This window comes from Antechinus flavipes, chromosome 3, assembly GCF_016432865.1.
Source record: "Antechinus flavipes isolate AdamAnt ecotype Samford, QLD, Australia chromosome 3, AdamAnt_v2, whole genome shotgun sequence".
In the NCBI taxonomy this organism is placed as follows: domain Eukaryota; kingdom Metazoa; phylum Chordata; class Mammalia; order Dasyuromorphia; family Dasyuridae; genus Antechinus; species Antechinus flavipes.
The window spans coordinates 486,201,959-486,223,464 of record NC_067400.1 but is presented as its reverse complement, the minus strand read 5'-3'; the positions used below and the strand labels follow the sequence as shown (position 1 = coordinate 486,223,464).

The 21,506-nt window shown below is 36.7% G+C and overlaps 1 protein-coding gene across 3 annotated transcripts in view; it reads right to left on the bottom strand.

Moving 5' to 3' along the window:
- The window catches only part of FAT3 (FAT atypical cadherin 3), a 537,424-nt gene that overhangs the window by 36,798 nt on the left and 479,120 nt on the right, over positions 1 to 21,506 (bottom strand). For all 3 annotated transcript variants that reach the window (XM_051986799.1, XM_051986800.1, XM_051986801.1), the window contains 4 exons: positions 19,084 to 19,281; positions 16,749 to 17,547; positions 7,105 to 7,239; positions 4,556 to 4,713 (listed from right to left, as the gene is read on the bottom strand). In XM_051986799.1, coding sequence (XP_051842759.1) covers positions 4,556 to 4,713; positions 7,105 to 7,239; positions 16,749 to 17,547; positions 19,084 to 19,281 — 1,290 coding nt within the window. The remainder of the gene's footprint in view (positions 1 to 4,555; positions 4,714 to 7,104; positions 7,240 to 16,748; positions 17,548 to 19,083; positions 19,282 to 21,506) is intronic.

Here is a 21,506-nt window from a genome sequence, read left to right as displayed (position 1 = left end):
GAAGCCAAGAACCCCATTTTGTTGATGTTGTTTTAAAATATCCCCAGTAACTAACAGAGTGCTTTTCATATTTTTGTTACTGTTCAATTATTTCAACTGTGTCTGACTCCTTCTGATCCAGTTGGGGTTTCCTTGGCAAAGATACTGGAAAGGTTTGCTATTTCCTTTCCCAGCTCATTTTACAGATGAAAAATTAAGGCAAACAGAGTTAAATGACCCACGTAGGGTCACACAGCTACTAAGTGCCTGAGCTCACATTTGGACTCATGAGCTTTCTGACTCCAGGGCTGATGCTCTATCTATAAGAGCACCTTGCTAACCCAGTAGGTGGTTAATAAATGCTTGTTTTCTTCCTTCTCATCCCCTCTGGTGAGGGGGATTTTATGTCCCTGGCAAGGTTCTCCAGCTGCCTGAATTGCAGACATTGGAGAATGAGTGAGCTGTGATGAATGTGAGCCAGAGGATCAACAAAGGCTGTACCCTGAGATACATTCTGAGATAAATCCCTGTCTTGCCCCACTACCATATCACATAACACAACAGTTTGGAAGCCTGACAGCTATGTATTGAGCTTTGGGATCTGACAGAGGAAGCTTTAATCCAAAGCTTCATGAATACTCTTACTTCATTCTATCCCCATGTAATTCTCCAAGAGACACCTTTCACCTATTTCTTATTCTAAGTGCTTTCCAAACATGGCACGCTCACTTGAAAAAATACAAGGAATCAGAATGTACAATTGAAACAATGCATTTCGACTTCATTGGCCTCTGAAAAAAAGCACAAGGTATACACACTGCACCAAAACCCAATAAATGAAGTCTTGCAAGAGGCACAAAATGCCAAGCAAACAGATTCAAATTCCCTAAGTGGATGTTCAGAGCTATTAATAGTTTAGTACAGATGTGCTCTGATTTAAGACAGCCCAACATATGAAAAACCTCAAATATACAAAGACAAGCAATTTGGGGGTGAGAATTAGCATTATAAAAGTATTCATAAAATTTTCCTTTAAATAGCAGGCTCTTCTAGTATATTTCAAATATGACTTTTTATAAAAAATTGAATTTATATAACTTTCAGGAACATACTTGTTTTAGAAAATGAAGTCCAAACCATCTGCTTTGTATCTATCAGATATTCATAATTTATTATTGGATTTATAACCTAGGATTTAGAAAGGGGGGTGCTTTTCAGATTAAAGTGAAATGTCAAAGTTAAGAGAAGTTCCATTTTGGAAGAAACTATAATCCTATCTGTGAGTGGTTTTGATTACCTCAAGTTCAAAGCCTTGGAAGATATTTATTCATCAAAATTCCATTTACTAAGTATTTAATGAGAGCATACTATGTGCAAGATACTGTAAACCTTTGCTTAATAAAAAGAGCTTCATCAAAGGCCCCTATTTCAACTTGGAAGAAAGGAAGGCAGAGAGGAACTAAGGAAGGAAAGAAAGATATTGGTACACAAAGAAAGAACACTGGGAAACGAATGGGAACTATTTGCTTTTTTGTTTTTCTTTCCGAGTTGTTTTTTACCTTCTGAATCCAATTCTCCCTGTGCAACAAGAGAACTGCTCGGTTCTGCACACATATATTGTATCTAGGATATACTGCAACACATTTAACATATATAGGACTACTTGCCATCTAGGGGAGGGGGTGGAGGGAGGGAGGGGAAAAATCGGAACAGAAGCGAGTGCAAGGGATAATGTTGTAAAAAAAATTACCCTGGCATGGATTATGTCAATATAAAGTTATTATAAAATAAAATAAAATATTAAAAATGTAAAAAAAAAATAAAAAAAATAATTTACTTGTAAAAAAAAACAAAGAAAGAAAGATATTGGTACAGAGCAAAACGGAAGCAGTACAAATTGGCTGGTGTCTTTGCCTTACGCTTTATAGATAGGTAGAAGTATTCCATAATAGTTCCTGAAAACTTTGCTTTCATCCTCCACCTTTAAACCCATTTTGAAAACTGACCTTCACATGGGAGTCTGTCTTGAAAATGAATCAAAATAAAGAAAAATCCAGAGCAGTCATTTTTGTAGGTATTTTTCTTCTCCCACTATGATCATAATCCTTTAGTCAATATAATCTAGCCACATAGAAAGACTTTTTTTCACCATTGCCTTGAAAAAAAAGCATTGATAATATTTTCCCTCTGAACTGAAGAAAAAAGATTGATAATGGGATTTTCTGTAAGTTTCTTTGAAGGCTAGAGTTTTTGACTTGGGGTGCATGAACTTTAAAAAAAATCCCTTATCTTTAAAATTATACCAATATAATTAATTTCTTTTGCAAATCATTTTATTTTATATAATTTATTTATTTAAAAACCACATGTTTTGCTTTATGCATTTAAAAACACTGTTCTGAGGAAGGGACCAATGGTTTTTAACAATTTCCAAAAAGGGTCAATTACACAAAAATGATTGGGAAATTCTTCTTCTATGGAAAATCATAGCCCTAGTTAAGTCCACCAAAGATGGAAATTACTCTATACTTTTGTCAGAAAGAGCACTCAGTAAGATATGTTAGGAACTAAACCAGTCGAGTAGTCCCTCCTTGTCTTAGGCTCTATTAAGATAATAGTTTCCCTATACTTTTGCCTTGGTAAAAACTCATTTGGAATAAGGTGTAGTGTTTTTTAGGTGACACCGATAAGCTGCAGACTCAAGATGGCAACCAAGATCATAAAGAAAAGCATAAAGATCATGTCTTCTGAGGATCAATTGAAAGAGTTGGGAATATGCAGTCTGAAGAAGAGAAAATATGGCAGCATAATACTACTCCAAGAAAAACTACTGGGGAACAGGAATCAGATGTGCTGTTTGTCCTCAGATGGCAGAAATAGGAGTAAATGGGAAGTTGTAAAGAACCAAATTTAAGTCTGATGATATGAAAAATCTTTTTAATAATTAGAGCTAAAGATGGAATGGGCCATCTCAGGAGGTAGTGGTCCCTGGTGCTCTTTAAGCAAAGGCTGGATGCCTACTTGTTGGGGGTACTGTAGGTGGAATCCTTATTCTTGGATGGATCATGTGGCCATTGAAGGCCTTTTCAGCCATGAAATGCTGTAATTAATTTAAATGCTGACTGAAGTTCCAGGGATTAATAAGCATGTAGAGACACAGGGAATATATGTGTATTTGGGGGTCAATAGGGAGCAAAACATGGTCCTTTCATGGTTATTTTTAGGGGTAGGGTTCATGATGTTTAGATAATTTCTAAAGTTCTTTCTGGCTCTAAATTCCAAGATGCTTAATAGCTTTCCACAAGGGTAGATTTTTTGCAGCTAGTCACATGCCTTGAAGGGGTAGAATCTTTAACCAAAAATTGATGATTATACTTGGCAAAAAATGAGAGAGAGGAAGGTTTTATTTCTAGCCTTGAGGAGGAGCTTTTCAGTGAGTTCTCTCTTCCCTTCTCATTGTGAATAGAACTCTCCTTTAAAATAAAGCTGTATTGTTGTTGTTTTTGTTGTGAACTATTTCAATTATATCTGACTCTTTGAGACACCATTGACATTTTTCTTGGCTAAGATACAGCAGTAGTTTGCCATTTTCTTCTCCAGATCATTTTGTAGATCAAGAAACTGGGACAAAACAGGTTAAATGTCTTGCCCAGGATCAAACACAGATCCAATTAGATTAGGTACCTCACTCTGCTCCCATGATCCATCAACTCTCTTCTTGAAGTGGAAGGGAGGGTTTTTCATTGTTTGGATGCATAAGACTTAGATATTAGTATTAAAATTCCCTGTCCAAATAAGTTATCATCCAAGTTTGAATATTTATTTTTGAATTTAAAATTTCTTCAGAGAAATTAATCTGCATTTTAGTCTTTCATACGTAAGTTTGTTAAATGTAACCATTCTCTCATTTTTTCAGGAAGATCTGTGTATTTGTGATTTGTTGAGGTACTGTAGAATACAGTGTTATAAGGCTACCATAATGATTCTAGGGATGTTGAATACTGTCTCAGAAAAGGACTTTGTTAGGGGAGGGAGTATAGAGTGTCTTGTTCAGAGATTCTGTACATCTCAGGAATCCCTGGAAAAAATCCAGACTGCTCTATTTTTTTTTTTTACTGACAGAATGGTTACAGTTGAAAAGTCAAGATACTCTGTCATTGACTGGAAAATATAAGTCCCCATACTTCAGGTCTGAAGTCTCAGAACTGAAGAAGGCTTCACAATCGGGTAGGGAGAGATGCTGAATGGAGTGGAGGATTAAAGTCAATGCTATCCCTGTGGAAGAGTTGCTATGAATTGTTGAGTGATTATAGCTTAAGGAGACTAACTATTGAACCTACTCTAGAGGGAGATGACACAATTTACAGAGTCAAGTTTGATGCTAGATGTTCAAAAGGAAAATGGGGGTATTGGCTCCACTCCCAGTTTGGCTGCTGTCCTCTTCTGCCCTGAATTGTGCTTCTGGTCTTCTGAACCCAAAGACAAAATGATTACAGCATTCCCCAAACCGAGAGCCAAAATGCAAACATATAAGCAAGAGAAATGACTGCAAGAAAAGATAACCCATTTTAATTACCTTCAGAATTATGCAGGGATTTGCTCTGGTGTACATTATAATCCCATTGCTTTGCAGTGTTCGCAGACGCAGAGCCAACTTAAATTCCTCTTTCTTGCTATTTTCAGAAAGCCGGTATTTGATGTAACTGTTTCCAGCAAAGCTGAGAGAAGTGTGCCCTAAAAGAATCATTATGAGAAGATACATATACTTTTAATGTTCATAAATGAGCAGGGACACACAAAATTACCCAACAACTGCCAAGCGAGTTAATTAAAGATCATGTGCAGTTAATGAAGCCATTTTTGGGAGAAAGCTTTTAAATAAAAACCTACCAACTTTGGATTAAAAACTGTTCCTCCATTACACAACACACTCCTTAAATTTGAATTGAAAAAATTTATTAAGTAATCAGATCCCAGGGATCTGGGTTGCCCTGTACCAATGGGAAATTTAATAGTTCAAAACCTACATTATTACTGTGCCACTATGACTCTTCCTATTGAGAATTAGCAAAATTCTTTTTCAAAGATGTAACAAATAGCTTCTGAAGAGACTGAAGCACTTTGAGCATCATCAAATGAAATCCCATTACTAAAAAATGGTTCCCCTACTGTCAATAATGAATTTCCCAAGTATTGCAAAATAAAAATCAGTTCAAACCAATCTATAGTAAGGATGATTATAAATAATTCAAAAGTGGCACTTTATGCAACATTTCCAACACATTTAAAATATTTATAAAAATAAATTCTTGAAATGGTAGATTTTGAGTTTGATTCTCTTTTTCTCCTATACTCTTCTACTATATGTATTTTAATGGTCAATGGCCAAAACTGAAATACTCAGATGGAGGAATTCAATCTTCTACAGAAAGACTTTCCCAAATCCTCTAAATTCTAGCCTCTTCCTTCTTTTAATTCTTATCTATTTATTCTGTATATAGTTTATTTGTACATGTTTGTTTGCTTGTTGCTTGTCTTATTAGACTATGAGCTCTTTGAGATCAGGAATTATCTTTTATTTTTTTGGGGGGGTAATTCTAGAGATTAGCACAATATCTGACAAATAATAGGTGCTTAATAAATTTTTACTGATTATTGAGTCAGAAAGAGAAACAATTTCTGTCACACTATTAAAAGGATAATTAGCACATGGAAAATTAAGGGCTGATGTGGATTACATGATGATGGCTAGAAGGGAAGTTTGGAGATAGGAGATTTGGATTCTAGTCTAAATATTTTTTATGAATTGTAATCTTATTTATGTATATTTTGAATATGCTGAACATAACATTTTCTAACTCTAACCGTTTTTAAAAAGAAATAATAGGTTATTATCAAAGAGTAGGTTCCTGGGAATAACTAATTGAAGGTGGAAGTTACTCCATTTTGTTTATAGCTTTGTTCTTAGGGTTCATATCTGAGAAGATTATATTGTCATCTCCAATAACTGAGGTAGAAATGTCAAAAATTCTGAGTCTGTAAAATTGTCCATATTTTTTAATTTCAGATACATTTTATAATAACAAAATAACATTTTGATAATAACTAATGATTACACTCTTCCCTTTCCCCCAACAAAGTATTTTAACAATGTTAGAATTCAAAAAGTCAGGCTTGGAAATGAATGAAGACCATATCAGCCAAATTGAATGCTGGGATGAAGGTCAAGAAGGGAAAATTTAAAGCTAAAATCATATAAATAAGATTTTTTTTCCTAGGACATGGGAGTGGATGCCTCTGTTTTTATGAAATATGTTGTCATCCATCTCAAATGGATAATACATTTCTTACTGGTCTAGGCTTGCTTATTCCATAGACCATGAATGGCTTTTCCATCTAAAGTGTTATCTTCTTATAATGGCAGATTTATGCAATACTCTGAATAGCAAGGACTATACTAAAGATGGGTTGCCCTTTGCTCCAACAACTTTCTATTTTCTATAATGTCATACCTTTAAAATAGATGCGATAAAACCAAAAAAGCCTACATTTCTTTGTCATTCCATTATAAAAATAGTGCATGTTTTCATTTTTATTTAGTAGAAATACTAAATTTGGGGTTCTGGATTGCTGATAGAACCTAATGGCAGACAGCTGTTAGCACAGCACAAAAAAGGAATTTAAATAAAATGCTTGCTGACTGATAGCTATCCCCTTCACAATATAGAATGTGAAGGCATTCATGGCAGAATCACATTTAGAGTAAAAAGAGATCCAAGAGATAACTGGGTCCTCATTTTTCAGATGAAGGGACTAAAACCTAGAGAAGTGGTGTTTTTTTTTTTTTTTTTTTTTTAAGGTCACATTGTGACCACATGGTGGGTCTGAGACAGGACTTCCTGGTTCTAAATCTAAATCAATTTGTGATCTTCAAGGTACAATGACTACTCAAATGAACAAAAATAAGTTCAGAGAAATTCTAAAGGTTTGAGAAAATGCATTATACTAAGTCAATTCAGAAAGGCATTTCATATGTTGTCAAGAAAAACCTTCTAAGAATTTGGGGGAGAATCAAGGGTGTTATAGGAATCAAAATTTCAATATTCATCTAACACAATTCTGTACCTGAGCACTCTCCAAGTTTTCCTGGTGGACACTGACAGATGAATGGCCTTCTGCTGGCTTCATATCCAACACATTGCATATCTCCAGGACAAGGCTTCTCCATGCAAGGATCATTTGATCCTGGACAGAGTCCTCCTGTTACAAATGGAACAACACAGTTAAGTGTACAAAGAAATTAACGGAATGCTGAAATTGGGCAAGAATAATGCAACAATGAGGATTCAAAGAGAAGATCAGAGGGAAATACTACCTTATATGTATACTTCCTACATTATGGTGTTCCAATAGAATACATCTAATAGCTATTGCTAGTATTGCTTCATTGAGAGTGGAAAAATATGTCGTTTAAAACTGAACTAGGCCAGTATTCGATCAGTTCCATCAAGGAAACTGGGAAAATGTTTACCATTTCATTACTTGAGATTTGTGCAGATAAGATGAAATGATGAAAATCTGAGCTTTAAAATCTAGAGTTGGAAGAAACCTTAAGAGATTAATTGAGTCTACTTCCTTTTTTTTTTTTTTTTAAAGGTAAAAAATTTAAGACCTAAAGAGAACAATGTTTTGACCAAGGTCATGAAGGTAAATTACCTGGGAATTGAATTCAGATCTTTTACCTCTTAATCTAATGCTTCCTGTCTCTTCTACCCTCCCATATTCCATGTGACTTTTATCACCAAAGTTGGGCTAAAGAGTAGGGTAGAAGTGGACTTGTTAGCTAGGCTCCCACCAAGGTCCCATTAATTTAATCTAATTCTGCATAGAATCTAGGTGATTAAAAATATCTATATGGACTCCAAGGAAAGAATGGATCATTTTGCTGAATTAATTTAGAGTTATGGAAGCAGAGCACTTGTCTATTTCCTAATCTCTTCTACTACATGCTGTTTTACTGACTATGTGTAAATGTGATATAGCAACATTCATGAAAAGTAGAATTAGTCATTTCAAAGGAAAACATCGTTCCCAACCATGATCCTAATGACACAGGAGGATGAAATTTGTATTAATTCTTTAGAAAGGAAATCCTGGGAAGCAGATTAACAGATTTAACTATGAAATTAGGTGCTAAATGAGTTATTTTGATTCTGCAACCTTGGCAAACATAGGAAATGTACTTTTCATGGAATCTGGATATTTCAAAAGTAATTAGGCCATTTCCTACCTGGTGAGAGAGCTACTCCTTAAGTGTAAATTACATCAGGGTAAGTAATAAAGTGGCTATAAAAGGAGACAAATTAAAAATAACTCACAACTGAAACAGTAATTTTCTAAATGGGTTCTCAGTGGCCTAAAAGAGTTAGAGCCCCTTCATGTGAATTTAACACTTCTGGGGATTCAGCAGCTCCATCACATAGCAAGATCTGGTCTATTATATTTTTCTTAGATTTCCATTCTATCCTGACCATTACACACACTGTCCTACTAACCATTAATTTCTTAGTCTAGAAGAAAATAGCAATTCAACTTTAACAACATATAAATATTTTAGGAACTGTAATCTCTGAGAGAAGCAATATAAGTGGCAAGAGCAAACCAAAAATTTATAAATCCTATTTTTCAGTGGTTTATAGCTTAACCATAAAAGATGTTGCCCGGCCATGAACTGGTTTATCATGTCTCAACTGATGAAAAGGTTCTTAACAGAAAACTTAGAAATAACTATACATTTGGTTATAAAGAAAACAAGGACAAAGAAGAAAGGACCTGGATAGTTTATAGAATAGAGAAACTTGTTTAGTGACAACAATTCCACAAAAACTCCCCTTTTAAACTCCTTGGGACTTCTCAGTACTGCCATGTCTTTTTCAATGCTCCCTCATCTTACACAGTTGCTTGTACATTCTATGTCTTCTTCCCAGTAACTATTAATGACTAATGTTAAGTGGCTTTTGTACTTTCAGGTAAAAATAAACTATTTTGTCCACAATTCACAGGTAATAGCTCAAACAGATTCTTTAATATTTACTTGCCACCCAAACAGATAAATTGGGGTAATCATCCTATTTCACTGGCATTAAGTCAACTCTCAATTATCTTTATGCAGATTATCCCCATTTTCTGACATCCAACACAATTTTAGGTCACTTTTTTTGCCACATGGTTTATTTGTGCTCAGGATTACAAACTAATCTTAACATTTATCTAAGCCATATCTAATTAGCAAGATATATATTGCTGAACAAAATAATTACAAGGTGCAGCCCCCAAACAAATGTTGATAATTTCTAAATCATCTATGTCAACAATCAATCCCCTAGTTTAGCATGACATCTAACTATATTCAGCCAATCTATCACTGACTTTTTCAACTAAGGGTGATCTATGTCACCATTTTATCCCTTTCTTTCTATGAGCAATATGCCCAAAAGTGTTGCTTTGAAAATATTATTTAGAGAGAAGGCAAAAAATTCTTGGTTAGGAGGGCAGGATTGGAATAGAGTATTGTCTTCCTCAGTATTCTTTGGAATTTTTAAAGGTATCCTTTTTGATCTCCTAATTGGAAAACACACACACACACACAAAAAAAAAAATATTATGACTGCAGTTACTATTTTATCTCTGGCCCTATTACCATCCCACACTGCAACAAAAGTTACCACCCCCACCAGATCTTGATGAAAAAAGGGGGCTATCCTTCTCCGGTAACTGTCACTATTATCTTGCTCTCTTCCCTATTTCTCTTCTCTTTGTCTATTGGTCTGTCTCCATTTTTTATTCAAATAAAGAAAGGCTAAATAGTGAGGTTATTGAGCAAGCCAGTTTCTTCAAACTAGAACTTTTTCTTCTCTGTAAACATTTGGAAGCAGTTAAGTCATGTCTAGAATATATACTGTTACAGGGACTGGATTCTTTATAACTGATGTGGAACAGATTAACACCTGCTTCATTGTGGCTCAGATACTCTGAGATTCTAATGAAGTTGTCTAAATCTTGGGAAAGATTTTTAGGAGCAAAACCTTCTCTTTTCAGCTACAGCCAACAGCTTCTTAATACATAAGATCCATAAGCTCCAAACAACTCCTAATAACTTAATTTGCTTTGACAAATTACACGTTTACATAATTACTATTTTAGGACTATATGCATCCTATAATTGTTATAGGCCACAAGGCACTTTTTTATTGTAAAAGAATCCCCCCCCCCATTGCTCAGGAAGTGTCTGCCTACTTCTGGGAGGATAGTCTGTCATCATAACTATCCCTAAGGAATTCAGATTTAATCATAAATGTGTATTGAGCTCAGGAACATCTATCTTAAAGGAGATGTGTCAGATTTATTCCATGAATTTTCAGGCTAGTCAATTTATGTCCAGAATTGGTGCTGAGGGGAAAGGAGTTCATTTTGCTAAGCCAAAAAGGTTTATTTTCACTCCATATCATGGCAAGATGAAAGGGAACTTGGTTAGTGTTTGCCATTTCATTTCCCCTTTCAACCTGTATGTTATTTAAAAATACTTTTTGCACATGTTATATTTTGAAACTTGTCAAAAAGTAAAACTATCAGGACAAACGACCTATCCCTAGTTCCATAACATTTACAAGGAAATTCAAAATGCCTCCTAAAGGCTGAAGCTAATTACTCTCTACTTTGTAGAATTTTCCTGCAATCAAAACATTAAGAGTTTCAAACAGGGGCCTGCCAGTATGTCTGGCTACTATGACTACTAACCTGGGAATAATGTAAGGCTTAACCCTGTCATATTTGAACGACATTTTTTAAAAATTTAAATCAAACACATGATTTAAAAGTTTGCCAAAGATATTTGATTAATATTAGTTAATATCTGATGTTTTAAATTTTTATTTTGCCTTTTTGGTCTGGACTCATTTCAACAAGTTTAGTAAACCTTCAAGAAAGAAATTTTTCTATCCATGCTGATTGACAATTTACAATCTTAAAGAGCAGCCCAAAGTAATGAAAGGATTTGCTCCAAGTCACAGAGGTAGTAACCTCTTGACTTCCAAGGTCACATAGTATCTGTCAGAAAAGTAACTTGAATATCTTTTTTTTTTTTTTTTTTGGTTGGGACCAACTCTCTTTCCACTAAGCTACACTTCTCAGCTATCATTAAAAAGCCTAACAGTTTCAGTAAACAGACAAGGGTTTTTCAATCTTGTCTTGTGTCCTTCCAAGGTATCCAGTTCAGACAGCTTCTTTGTCGAAGGTGAGGCTGCAAACAATATGCACCCCTTTGAAAGTAACTTTAATCTCATAGTCAGGTGATAATTTAAGATGCAAGAAAGTTCCTGTGGTTGACAAACATACAATTTATCTGGATTAAAGTTGATGGAGGCTTGGAAGCAGCTGAGAGAAGGGGGCTACAGGATGGAAGCTCCGGCATCTTTAGAACTTTCCCTTCTCCTCTCTTCCTCATTATATGGAGATTTACCTGATTGTATACAACATTTAAGGACTTAGCATTATCATCATTCATATTTTTACCTGGACTAGTATCTAAATTTGTATCTGATCTGTGTCAAAAACTAGACAGGGTCATGGTAAAGAGTTAATATCACACATTAGAACATTAATCCTGCCCCCACCAGCTCCCTTCTGTCTTTTGCTCAGTAAGAAAAGTTAAACTACAGAAATGTACAATACCTGTTTTGAGTTAGTCTCCTGTGGTTTTCTCACAGAAGCCTGAATCATGCAGTATATTTGCTTGACTGAACCACATTTTCTGGATGATTTCACCACTGTGCTGAGTACAACTTCATGCAATGATACTTTCCAGGGCTGATATATATACTATGTCATACACATATTGGAAAGGGAGGCAGCTGGTCTCAGATTCAAGAAAGGGTGGGTTCAGATCCTATATCTGACACATACTAGCTGTGTGATTTTAGGCAGGACTCATAACCTCTCTGTGCCCTGGGGAAAGCGATAACTTTCAGAGATCTATACAGGTAGAACACCTTCCTCACAAGAAGCTCCCTACAGTAATGAAAATACAGGTCTGGTCCAGACAAAAACTGGAAAAAGTCATCCAATCTTTTAAACAACAGGGTTACACCACATTGCAACTATTACAGATAGGTGACATTTATATAGTCCTTTGGAGTTTATAAGGCCTTTTAATATATTTCACTTGAGCTCCACAACAACACTTTGTTGGTAGGTTAAATTATCATAGATGATGAAATTATGGTTCAGAGAACTAAATGTTCTGCCCTTGTTCAAAAAGCCAGAAAGTGTTAGGGAGAAAATTTGAATTCAAGTCTTCCAGATTCTAAGTTAAGACCTTTATCTAGAAACACCATGTCACCTCCCACCATCAGGATAATAGAAGGCATAATCATTCTGGAAAACTCAAGAAAGAGTTCACACATATAGGACACTATATTATGTCTATACTTACATCATTTTGCTCTGTTCTTTCAAAGGAATATCTATTATGAATGGTTATGTAAACAATGGATTATGCTGCAGGTATGGGCTGATATACCTTTAAATATATAATATATACACACATAAATACATACACACAAGTAATCATTTATCAGAAGGGAAAAAGAAGCATTTATGATTTCAAATAACCTTGAATATTTGTTTTATATCTACAGAGGGTTTATCAGCCCATTCACTCTGTGTGTGTGTGTGTGTGTGTGTGTGTGTGTGTGTATAAAACATGTATAAATAAATGATTACCTGTATAATGAGGATGGTGACTGACTGATGGGGATGAAATGAGATAGGCCATATAGTATAAAAATAATAGTAATAATTATAATATGAGGATATTTGTATAGTAGCTTCACACTTGTAAATGCTTTAAATATATTATTTTATTCTTCCAACAATAACCCCCTAAGTTAGGTGTAATTATTAGTCTCATTTTGCAGATTAGAGAACAGATGCTAAAAGAGATCATTAAAGTATCTTATCTAAGGTTGTACAGCTAAAGAGTACCTGAGTCAAGATTTTAACTCATCTCTTCCCATCTTCCACTCTTAGTGCTTTATTCACTATGCTCTCTGGCTGGTTATTCTTAATTGAACCTCAAAAAGCTCTCCAAGATACATAAAATAGAAATTATTTTGCTTGTGTCATAGGTAGGGAAACTGAAAGCTTAAAGCAGTTAGTGACTTGGTCAAAGTGAATGCTTTGTGTAGCTGGCACAGTAAGTGGAACTACTTTAATCTTAGGATACTTTTTTCCTGACCTTCACACACACACAATAACTTCTCAAAACGCTAATTCTTTGGCAGTACCAATATTGTTACCTTCATTTTACAGAACAGGAAATTAAACCTCCAAGAGGTTAAAATAATAAATATCTCAGATGGGATCTGAACCTGTTCTTCCTGACTCTAAGCCCACTATTCTAGATACTGTAGCACATTGCCTTACATGTAGCAGCATGTAATACAGTATCTGCCATATAGTAGGCATTTAATAAATATTTATTTAATTGCAACATGCTTGCAAGCTTATTTATTTCACATAGCTGAAACTGAGACCTTGGAAAAATGCCAGGAGGACAATGCCCTGCTTCTCCCACTGTTCCTCACACTTTGATCAATTCCTGAGCCTTTTTGTTTGACAGATCCTTCTTCTTCCCCTTTCCTCTGAGCTGGCTGGCAAGCCGCTTTAGAATGGGCTGGGTCATGCTTTCCCAGGCCCCTTCTCTCCTTTCTTCCCTGGTCAGATTAGGTTTCTAATTTCCCTGATTTTATGTCAGGCTTCCTTACGAGTCAGTGAGGTGCCCCTCAGCCAGAGGCAGCGACAGGCAATCACACAGCCTCCCTCGCACCTGCTGAACTGCTGTTCACATGCAAAATTTAATGGTGGCTGGAATTTAATGGGGCCAACTGGCACTAAAATTTAGGTCTTTTTTCATTCAGTTGCAGCAATTCAGCATTTTAGTTCAAAATGATAATGATCATCAGACTCAAAAATCTGGATGAAAAAAAGAGGAGGTTCGTGTTGGACAAGGAAGAGAGCCCCGAGGAAGTGGAAAACCGTGCCTGTAACACCTATGGGCCACCATTTGTACCGTTAATTACTCCTCCACATGGCCAGCAGGGTCACCTCAGGTCCTGTAGCTGGCCAAGCTGAGTTATTGAGAGTCCAAAGGGGTTGGGCTCTCTCTATAAAGTACAAAGATCTAATGCTTGTGAGTTATTTGCATTGAATTACTTGACCATTTACTTCTTTCTGAGAAGTGAAGGATGCTGGGCAAAACTGAAGCTGAGAAAAAAAAAAAAAGACTTCCTTTACAATTCCTCATCTAATTTTTATTGGCACTAGGGAAGTGCCAGGGGATAGGCTGATATGTTGTACAATACAGTGATCACCCTCTCCATTTCTGAAGAACGCCTTATGTCCTTTTGGCATCATACTGACCTGTATAGCTCCAATTCAGTTTGCTAGTATGTCTTCATGGGACACTCACTGGGTACAGACCAGATAATAGGCAGGGCTGATTATCCAATGTATAACCCAACATCATGCAGCTATTAAGTAGCATGGTGATGATGATTATATTTCTGCCGCTCTCCCACCTCCCTGACTTTACATAGGCTGTCCCCCATACTTATAAAGCTTTTGAGAATCTGTTTCCTCCTGTACCCCAAAATTACTTTATATGTATATGCATATACATACATTTATCTCTCTGCATTTATATATCTATATATTTATTTATTCATCTATGTAGCTATGTGTATATTCTTTCCACAGTAGAATGTGAACACCTTGAAAAGACTGTTTTTATTTTTGTCTTTTTATCTATATATTTATTTATTCATTATTTATGTATTCAAATATATATTTATTTAATCATTCATTTATTCATGTAGCTATGTATATGTTGTTTTTCCATAGTAGAATGTGAACACCTTGAAAATACACTATTTTTATTTTTGTCTTTCTATCTATATATTTATTTATATATCTATATATTTATTTATTCATCTATATAGCTATGTATATTTATTTTTTATCCACAGTAGAATGTGAACACCTTGAAAATAGAGACTGTTTTTATTTTTGTCTTTTTATCCCCAACATTTAGCATGATGGCTTATACATAGTATACATTAAAATGCTTGTTGAATTGAATTGTTAATTGTGTGTTTTATCACTGTTAATCAATTGTAAATGCCTTAAAGGCCATAAATATAGCCAGGATTATAATTTTTTTTATTAGTTAGATAGTTATTAAATCTCTCTAGGCCTTAGCTGATCCACATACAACACAGAATCAATTAATACCTTGCCTGTTTGAAAGAAGGGTTATATTTTTCTTTAGATCTATTGTATCTCTAGTATCTATAATTCTGTGAATAATTACAGAAGTGATTCACTAAGAAAGGGAGACAGACAATGATGTTTTCTACATCATCAGAATTTCAATCCTACCCAAAGCTCAGCATTTATAGGGTTCCAAGTCCTCGTGGGGTACTTAGGATTTGGCTTCCAAAAAGAATTAGAAATGAACTGCTCAAGAGGAAAAAGATTCAGTCCCCAACACATTTCCCCATCCTGCTTTCACATATAACCATCAGCCAGAGCAAAATTCTGAATTACAAGATTTTCCAGTGCCTGTTCTTAATGACTTAGTCACCTAGAAACAAGCTAACATGCTGTTCTTGGTGGTTCCTCAGGACTTTGAGAACATGCCATTTCAGTTCGCTCTGTGGGTGAGACATCGAGATGTGTGCCCAGGTCACACCGTGGGGGTCCACGGCTGGCACATTTGCTCCTGCAGGGTGGAACTTCCCCTTGTACTGAGCCATCCCACCTCCTGATCTTTGCTCTGCACACCTTCATTAAGCCCCTCACAGTGCTTTGTTGCATAAATCAGCTTGCTTACTAAGGTAATCTAGGTAAGACATGAACAGCTGGCCCGCATAAATTGTGTGTGGCAGTGACATCTGCCAGCGACAAAAGCACACCGCATATGATGCAGGCATTCGGACAGTCTGGCTTGCAGACAATTAACATATCCAACAGGTCTGGTCATCATTGAATCTGACTGTCGAATACAACTACACAGTATTTATGGAGCACCCACGAGGTGGATGGCACTGTTCTGGGCGTCTGAGTCCAGAATGGAAATGGAGGCAGGAAAACTGTCAACACATTCTCTTACTACAGCAAATATCCCATTCCTGGATGCCTTAATAATGACATCCAAAACTGGATGGTATTTCTACGAACTGGGCAAATGGGAATTTTCTACAAGTTAAGAGCTAGAGGTTGTCTGTCCCTTTCCAAAGACTTAAAGGGCAACTTTTTAAGTGCACTCCATCTTGGAAGTGATCTCCTCAGCAATCACTTCAGATTCCCATTGTTAGATTCTCATTGTTAGAAAACCGTGGATGTAAGATTCTAAGACTCAGACAATGACATTGTCCGTGCACATCAGACAGCAGAGCATGTCCTCTCACTGACCGCTGAGAGTGTGGTGACTCTCTACACAAGTGACATTTACCCCTGAATGGTCCAAGTTCATTGATGCATTTTAGCACAAAAGCAGAAAAATCCCAACCCGGCAGTCCTGAGCAATGATTCCATCCCTGTCTGTTCTCCAAGACATTTGGACCTTGTAAACTATCCTTTCTAACCAGTATCCCCAAAGACTGGAGGGAGCCTGGGAAATTTCCCCATCCAGAGATATAAACTAAACTCACCATTACACGTACAGCGCACATTTCTGTAGAAACGAGGGCAAACAAAACTAATGCGAGCCGTGCTGTAGGTCATTAGAGAGTGTGAATCTATGGACAAGCTTTGTTCACAGTGTTGTTCTTGGCAGTCCAGTCCGGAGCAGTTCTTCTCTAAGATGGCTGAGATGCGAATCACATTCTCCAGATGTCTCCTTGCGTTGGACAGCTTCTGGATGAGGTACGCGGGCTTGTAGAAGCTGCCACTGTGCATCTGCACAGCAAACAGCATGTCCAGTTGGTTGGTGCCGGCCATGGGCTGGATGCTGATGATGTGGAGGCTGTCCTGCTTCTGGGAAAGGACGGCATTCCGGAGCGTCCTTCGGAACCCATGCATGTGCAGCCCCACAAAGTCCTCGGGGGACACATTCTCGAACCGGATGGTGACCGTGTTCTGCAGCATCTCCTGGACCAGCTGCTCCACGTGGACAATGACGTCAATGGGCACCTGGAAGCGGCCATCACTCACAGAAACATTCAAAATGTACTTGCCACTGTCCAAGCCCCCCAAGGCAATGATCTTCCCGTCATGGGTGTTCACCTTGAACAAGCTTCTCTGCTCAGATTTTAAGGCATATGTGAGTACGTCATATACATCCTGGTCGGTGGCGTGGATCTTTCCAATGACACCCCCGGGGAAGTCATCCTCCATTGTAACAATAAAGATCTCTAAGGGAATGGCAGTGGGCTTGTGGATGCTTTCTTCAATCACCCGGACGTGAACATAAGAGTGGGAAACTTGCTGGGGTTTGCCTGAGTCTTTTGCCTAAAATATTTAAAGAAGAAACATGGGAATTAAGAGAAAAACATAATAAAAAAGCAACAACATAAATCCCTGACAAACAGAATCTTACCTATACTTTCAATTTTGTTTTTTTTTAAATTCTTTTTAAAAAAGATATTTTCCCTCAAAGTGCTGAAGATATGCATTTAAAATAAAGGGAGTCATTTATCACTTTCAACCCCCAAATGCACCATTGATTATTAATAGTAAGGAATGACAAGAGAACAGAATTGGGGATAGAGAAAAACATGACCCAGAAAACAATGCAATGGCATGGCTTTCAATGTGGATAAAAGGAAGAAGTGATACTGAGGACAAAGTGTCATTACAGCAAGGAAGGCTTGGTGCTCCATGGAAGTTTTCTCTTTGATTCAGTTTACCTAACTTTGATTAAATGCCCATTGTGTGCACCAGAATACTATGGTACACGCTGAGTGAAAAAAATTAGGTGGAAGAAAGTTCTCTACCCCAAGGGAGCTTACAGGGAAGAAAAAAGGTCAAGGAACATACAAAAGCAACTGTACTATGAAATAATGCACCTTCTTCACTGGGGATATGAAAGAGAAGACACATTGTTGTTAATTCAAAAATTTAAACAAAAGAAGCATGCTTCCCCAATGTCAATCTGGGGCAAATAAGCCCCTTTTGAACACAAATAACCCCAGTGTAATGGTGAAATCTCTTCCAAGATAGACTGCTTTGTTTTTAAGAAGGCCTCAAATAATTAAGTACCCCAATATCTAATGCCTAAGATTGTCCTTCAGGTGAGGGCACCTCTTGGGTGGTTCCTCTTATCATATACACAGTCAATGGAGCACTGATGTTCCTGTTCCTGAGCTCTGCTGAGGGAACTCTCCATCTTTGTTAGCTCTTTTCCCCTTTCATTTTTTTTTTTTTTCTGTTCCCCCTACATCTATTGTCCCACATCAGAGGGAGGATAAGTGAGCAAAAGTCATCCCCTGAATTGTGTTGCAAGTCTATTTATTCATGGTTCCATACTTTTTTTTTTTTTTTTTTTTTTGCAAAATGTGAGGAAATGGAATAAGATTAAATGGACTGGATCAAGACCATGAGGTTTCTCTCCCTCCCAGAAAAATTTAAAAAGACATCTGGCCTAAACCAAATATAAGATGCTGATTCATTACTTCCCCACACAATGGTGATTCAGCAGAGGATGCCATCACAAAGGAGGAAGCCTTATACAACTGAACAATATTCTGGGGAAGAGGGTAAACTGGACCCTGGGGCAGTTTTAAATACATTTAAGCACAATGATTGCCTGCTTAAGCCTACTAATGTTAGGCCTGAACAATGATACCCTCATATCTTTCTATTCAGTTTTACATACAGAATCTACTTTTATTGCTGTGAAATTAAATTTGAGTTAAGAGAGGTCATATTTCTACATGTCCTCTAAATTATATTTACTTACTCAACAAAGAGAAATTAAGCAACTGGTTCAATAAATAACAAAAAGAAATAAAAGACATATGGTTCCCAAAATAGGCAAGACAGTACCTGGATGTAAAGCACATATTCGGGAGAGTCTGTATGCCTAAAGATTACTGCTGATCTTAAGATCCCATGAGGGTCCAACACAAACTCCTCTTCCTCATTCCCTGCTAAGATGGTAAAGGTAAAGGGGGGCCCATTGTGAAAGGAATCACGATCTGTCACCATCAGCTGCAAAATGCTTGTTCCCACTGGTTTGTTTTCCTGCATAAAACAGTATGAGGAAAAAAGATTAAATTATATTTCTCTCTCTTTAATAAAAATTTAAAAAAAGCAAACCATTCCTCACTAGAAATAAAATGTTTTGAAAAGGAAGTAGTTTCCCATGATATTTTATTATCTTAAGCCAAATATTGCTGCTCATTAACAATTTTTATTTTACTCCCTTTCCCTTAGCAATAAAAGTCATATTTATGTTACACATTTTTCATTTGTTTGTTTGTTTTTGAAATTCTAACTATGGTCTTAAGCTGTAGTCAATTCTCTAACTAACTGAAATATCTATGGCTACTTGAGAGAATTCTAAAAAGCCAGAGATGGAATGGCACTCACAGCATGGTTCATTTGTAGAACAACCTGGCCTTGAAGACATTTCCAGGTTAGGAAAAACAATAGATTAACCAGAGCTAACTTTTTCTCAAACAGTTGTTACAACAATTATGCAGAGCAAACACTATTGCACACATTACAATACAAGATTTTGCAGGGTGGAGACAGTATCTAGAGAAATCAACAAATTTATAGAAAACACATAGAATAAAGACCAAAAAGACTATTAATTTTAAGGTTTTAATACCCACAAAAAGCTTGAATTAAGCACAGTTAGCAATGAATGAGCTCATTTATTATATTATTATTCATTGAAGATATGTGGGAAAGAGTATCCTGTAGCTTTAACACCAGTAGAAAAAAATTTATTCACTTAAGCAATCAGTAACTCAAATATTTTACTGATTTCTCTCTGCTTCTCCCATTCTCCCATACATCTTAGGTCAAAGGTTATCCTCACTTGGATTTAATTCTGTGGCTCAGGAGTTGAGTTACTTGCTACTCTCCATTTAGATTTCAGTGCTATTATAGGATGGAACCAGAGTTAGTTTTGCTAGTGCAGGCCTTTTGATGACAAAGATTTAGGATTAAGTGAGTCTGGGTCAGAGAGATTGATAGAATGATACATGTAGTTTTGGCAGGGAGGAAAATGCAGGGCAGGATCATAGGCTCTAGGTCCTGAATTAGATTGTGTCTTATCAAAACCATGTGTGGGAGTAAGTCAGAGTAGATTGGGAAGAGGGAGGGAATTATTCTGAAGGAGAAAGATAGCAGGACCTTCAAGACCTGTCATTTTTCTCCTCCTCTCAAGTGTCCTTTCCATCAGCAAGAACCAGATGCAAGATCCCTCTGGAATCAGTTACCGTCCCTTCCGGGTTCAGTGAAGATTTATTGCTTCACACTGACAATATACTCAGCCCAGCACCAAGTGTAAGATTTATTTATTTATTTGCTCAATCTATATAGCCACTTCCCTCCAGAGAGGAAAGACATAATAGTCGCTTCAGGGGCTCAGTGTCCATGAAAAGAGAGATATACTACAGAGACACAACACTCCAAGACCTGGAGGAGGGTCACAACTTGAATGGGGTGAGGGGCTTCTGATCTTTCATTCTTTCCTTTCTGTTTGGCATTTAAAAACAACCTGCCAGGTTGATTGATATATGTCATAAAATGAAAATTAAGTACCAGGAGTCTATCTTGTCTTGAGGAAAGGATAAAGGACAAAGGCTGGGAGTAGCTGGATGTAAAGGCAGAAAAGAGTCTGAGAGAAGTACCATCTCCTAAAGAAACTGAGCCATTTGCAGAAATCTAGTAAATATCTATGATGGGAGGAGAGAGGTCACATTATACAGCTGCTAGAAATAAGATTAGAAGGAGAGGAATTGAGTCTAGCTGGGATTTAGGAGAAGCAAGCAAAAGAATATCATCACTGGAGGCATCAGATTTCATGAAAAGAGGGAGTGATCTTTCCTGAAAAGTGAGGGTTTCTACATGGGTGGACCTGCTGTCCAAATTATCTTTTATCTATAGAAGTCTGAGGAGATGTGGAGAATAATTCTGCAGCCAAAAAAGTTCAAGTCTATACTGGGGGATATCTGACATGGGAAAAATATCAACACTCCACCTCAGATCTGCCCTTGATCCTTTATACAGATGGAGATCTAATCAATAGCTGGCTTTGTTTATATTTCTGGTGTATGGAGTTGCAACAGCTTTTTGGAAGTATTAGGATATGGGGCACATGGCCTTTCTCTCTGATGTATGAGTCTAGAAAAACACGACTAAGTCATCACATCTTGCAGCTGGATTTTAAAGGGCAGGTGGGTTATAAAGCGTGAAATAACTTTTTGGCACTGATTCAGCTCTCTAGAGGGACA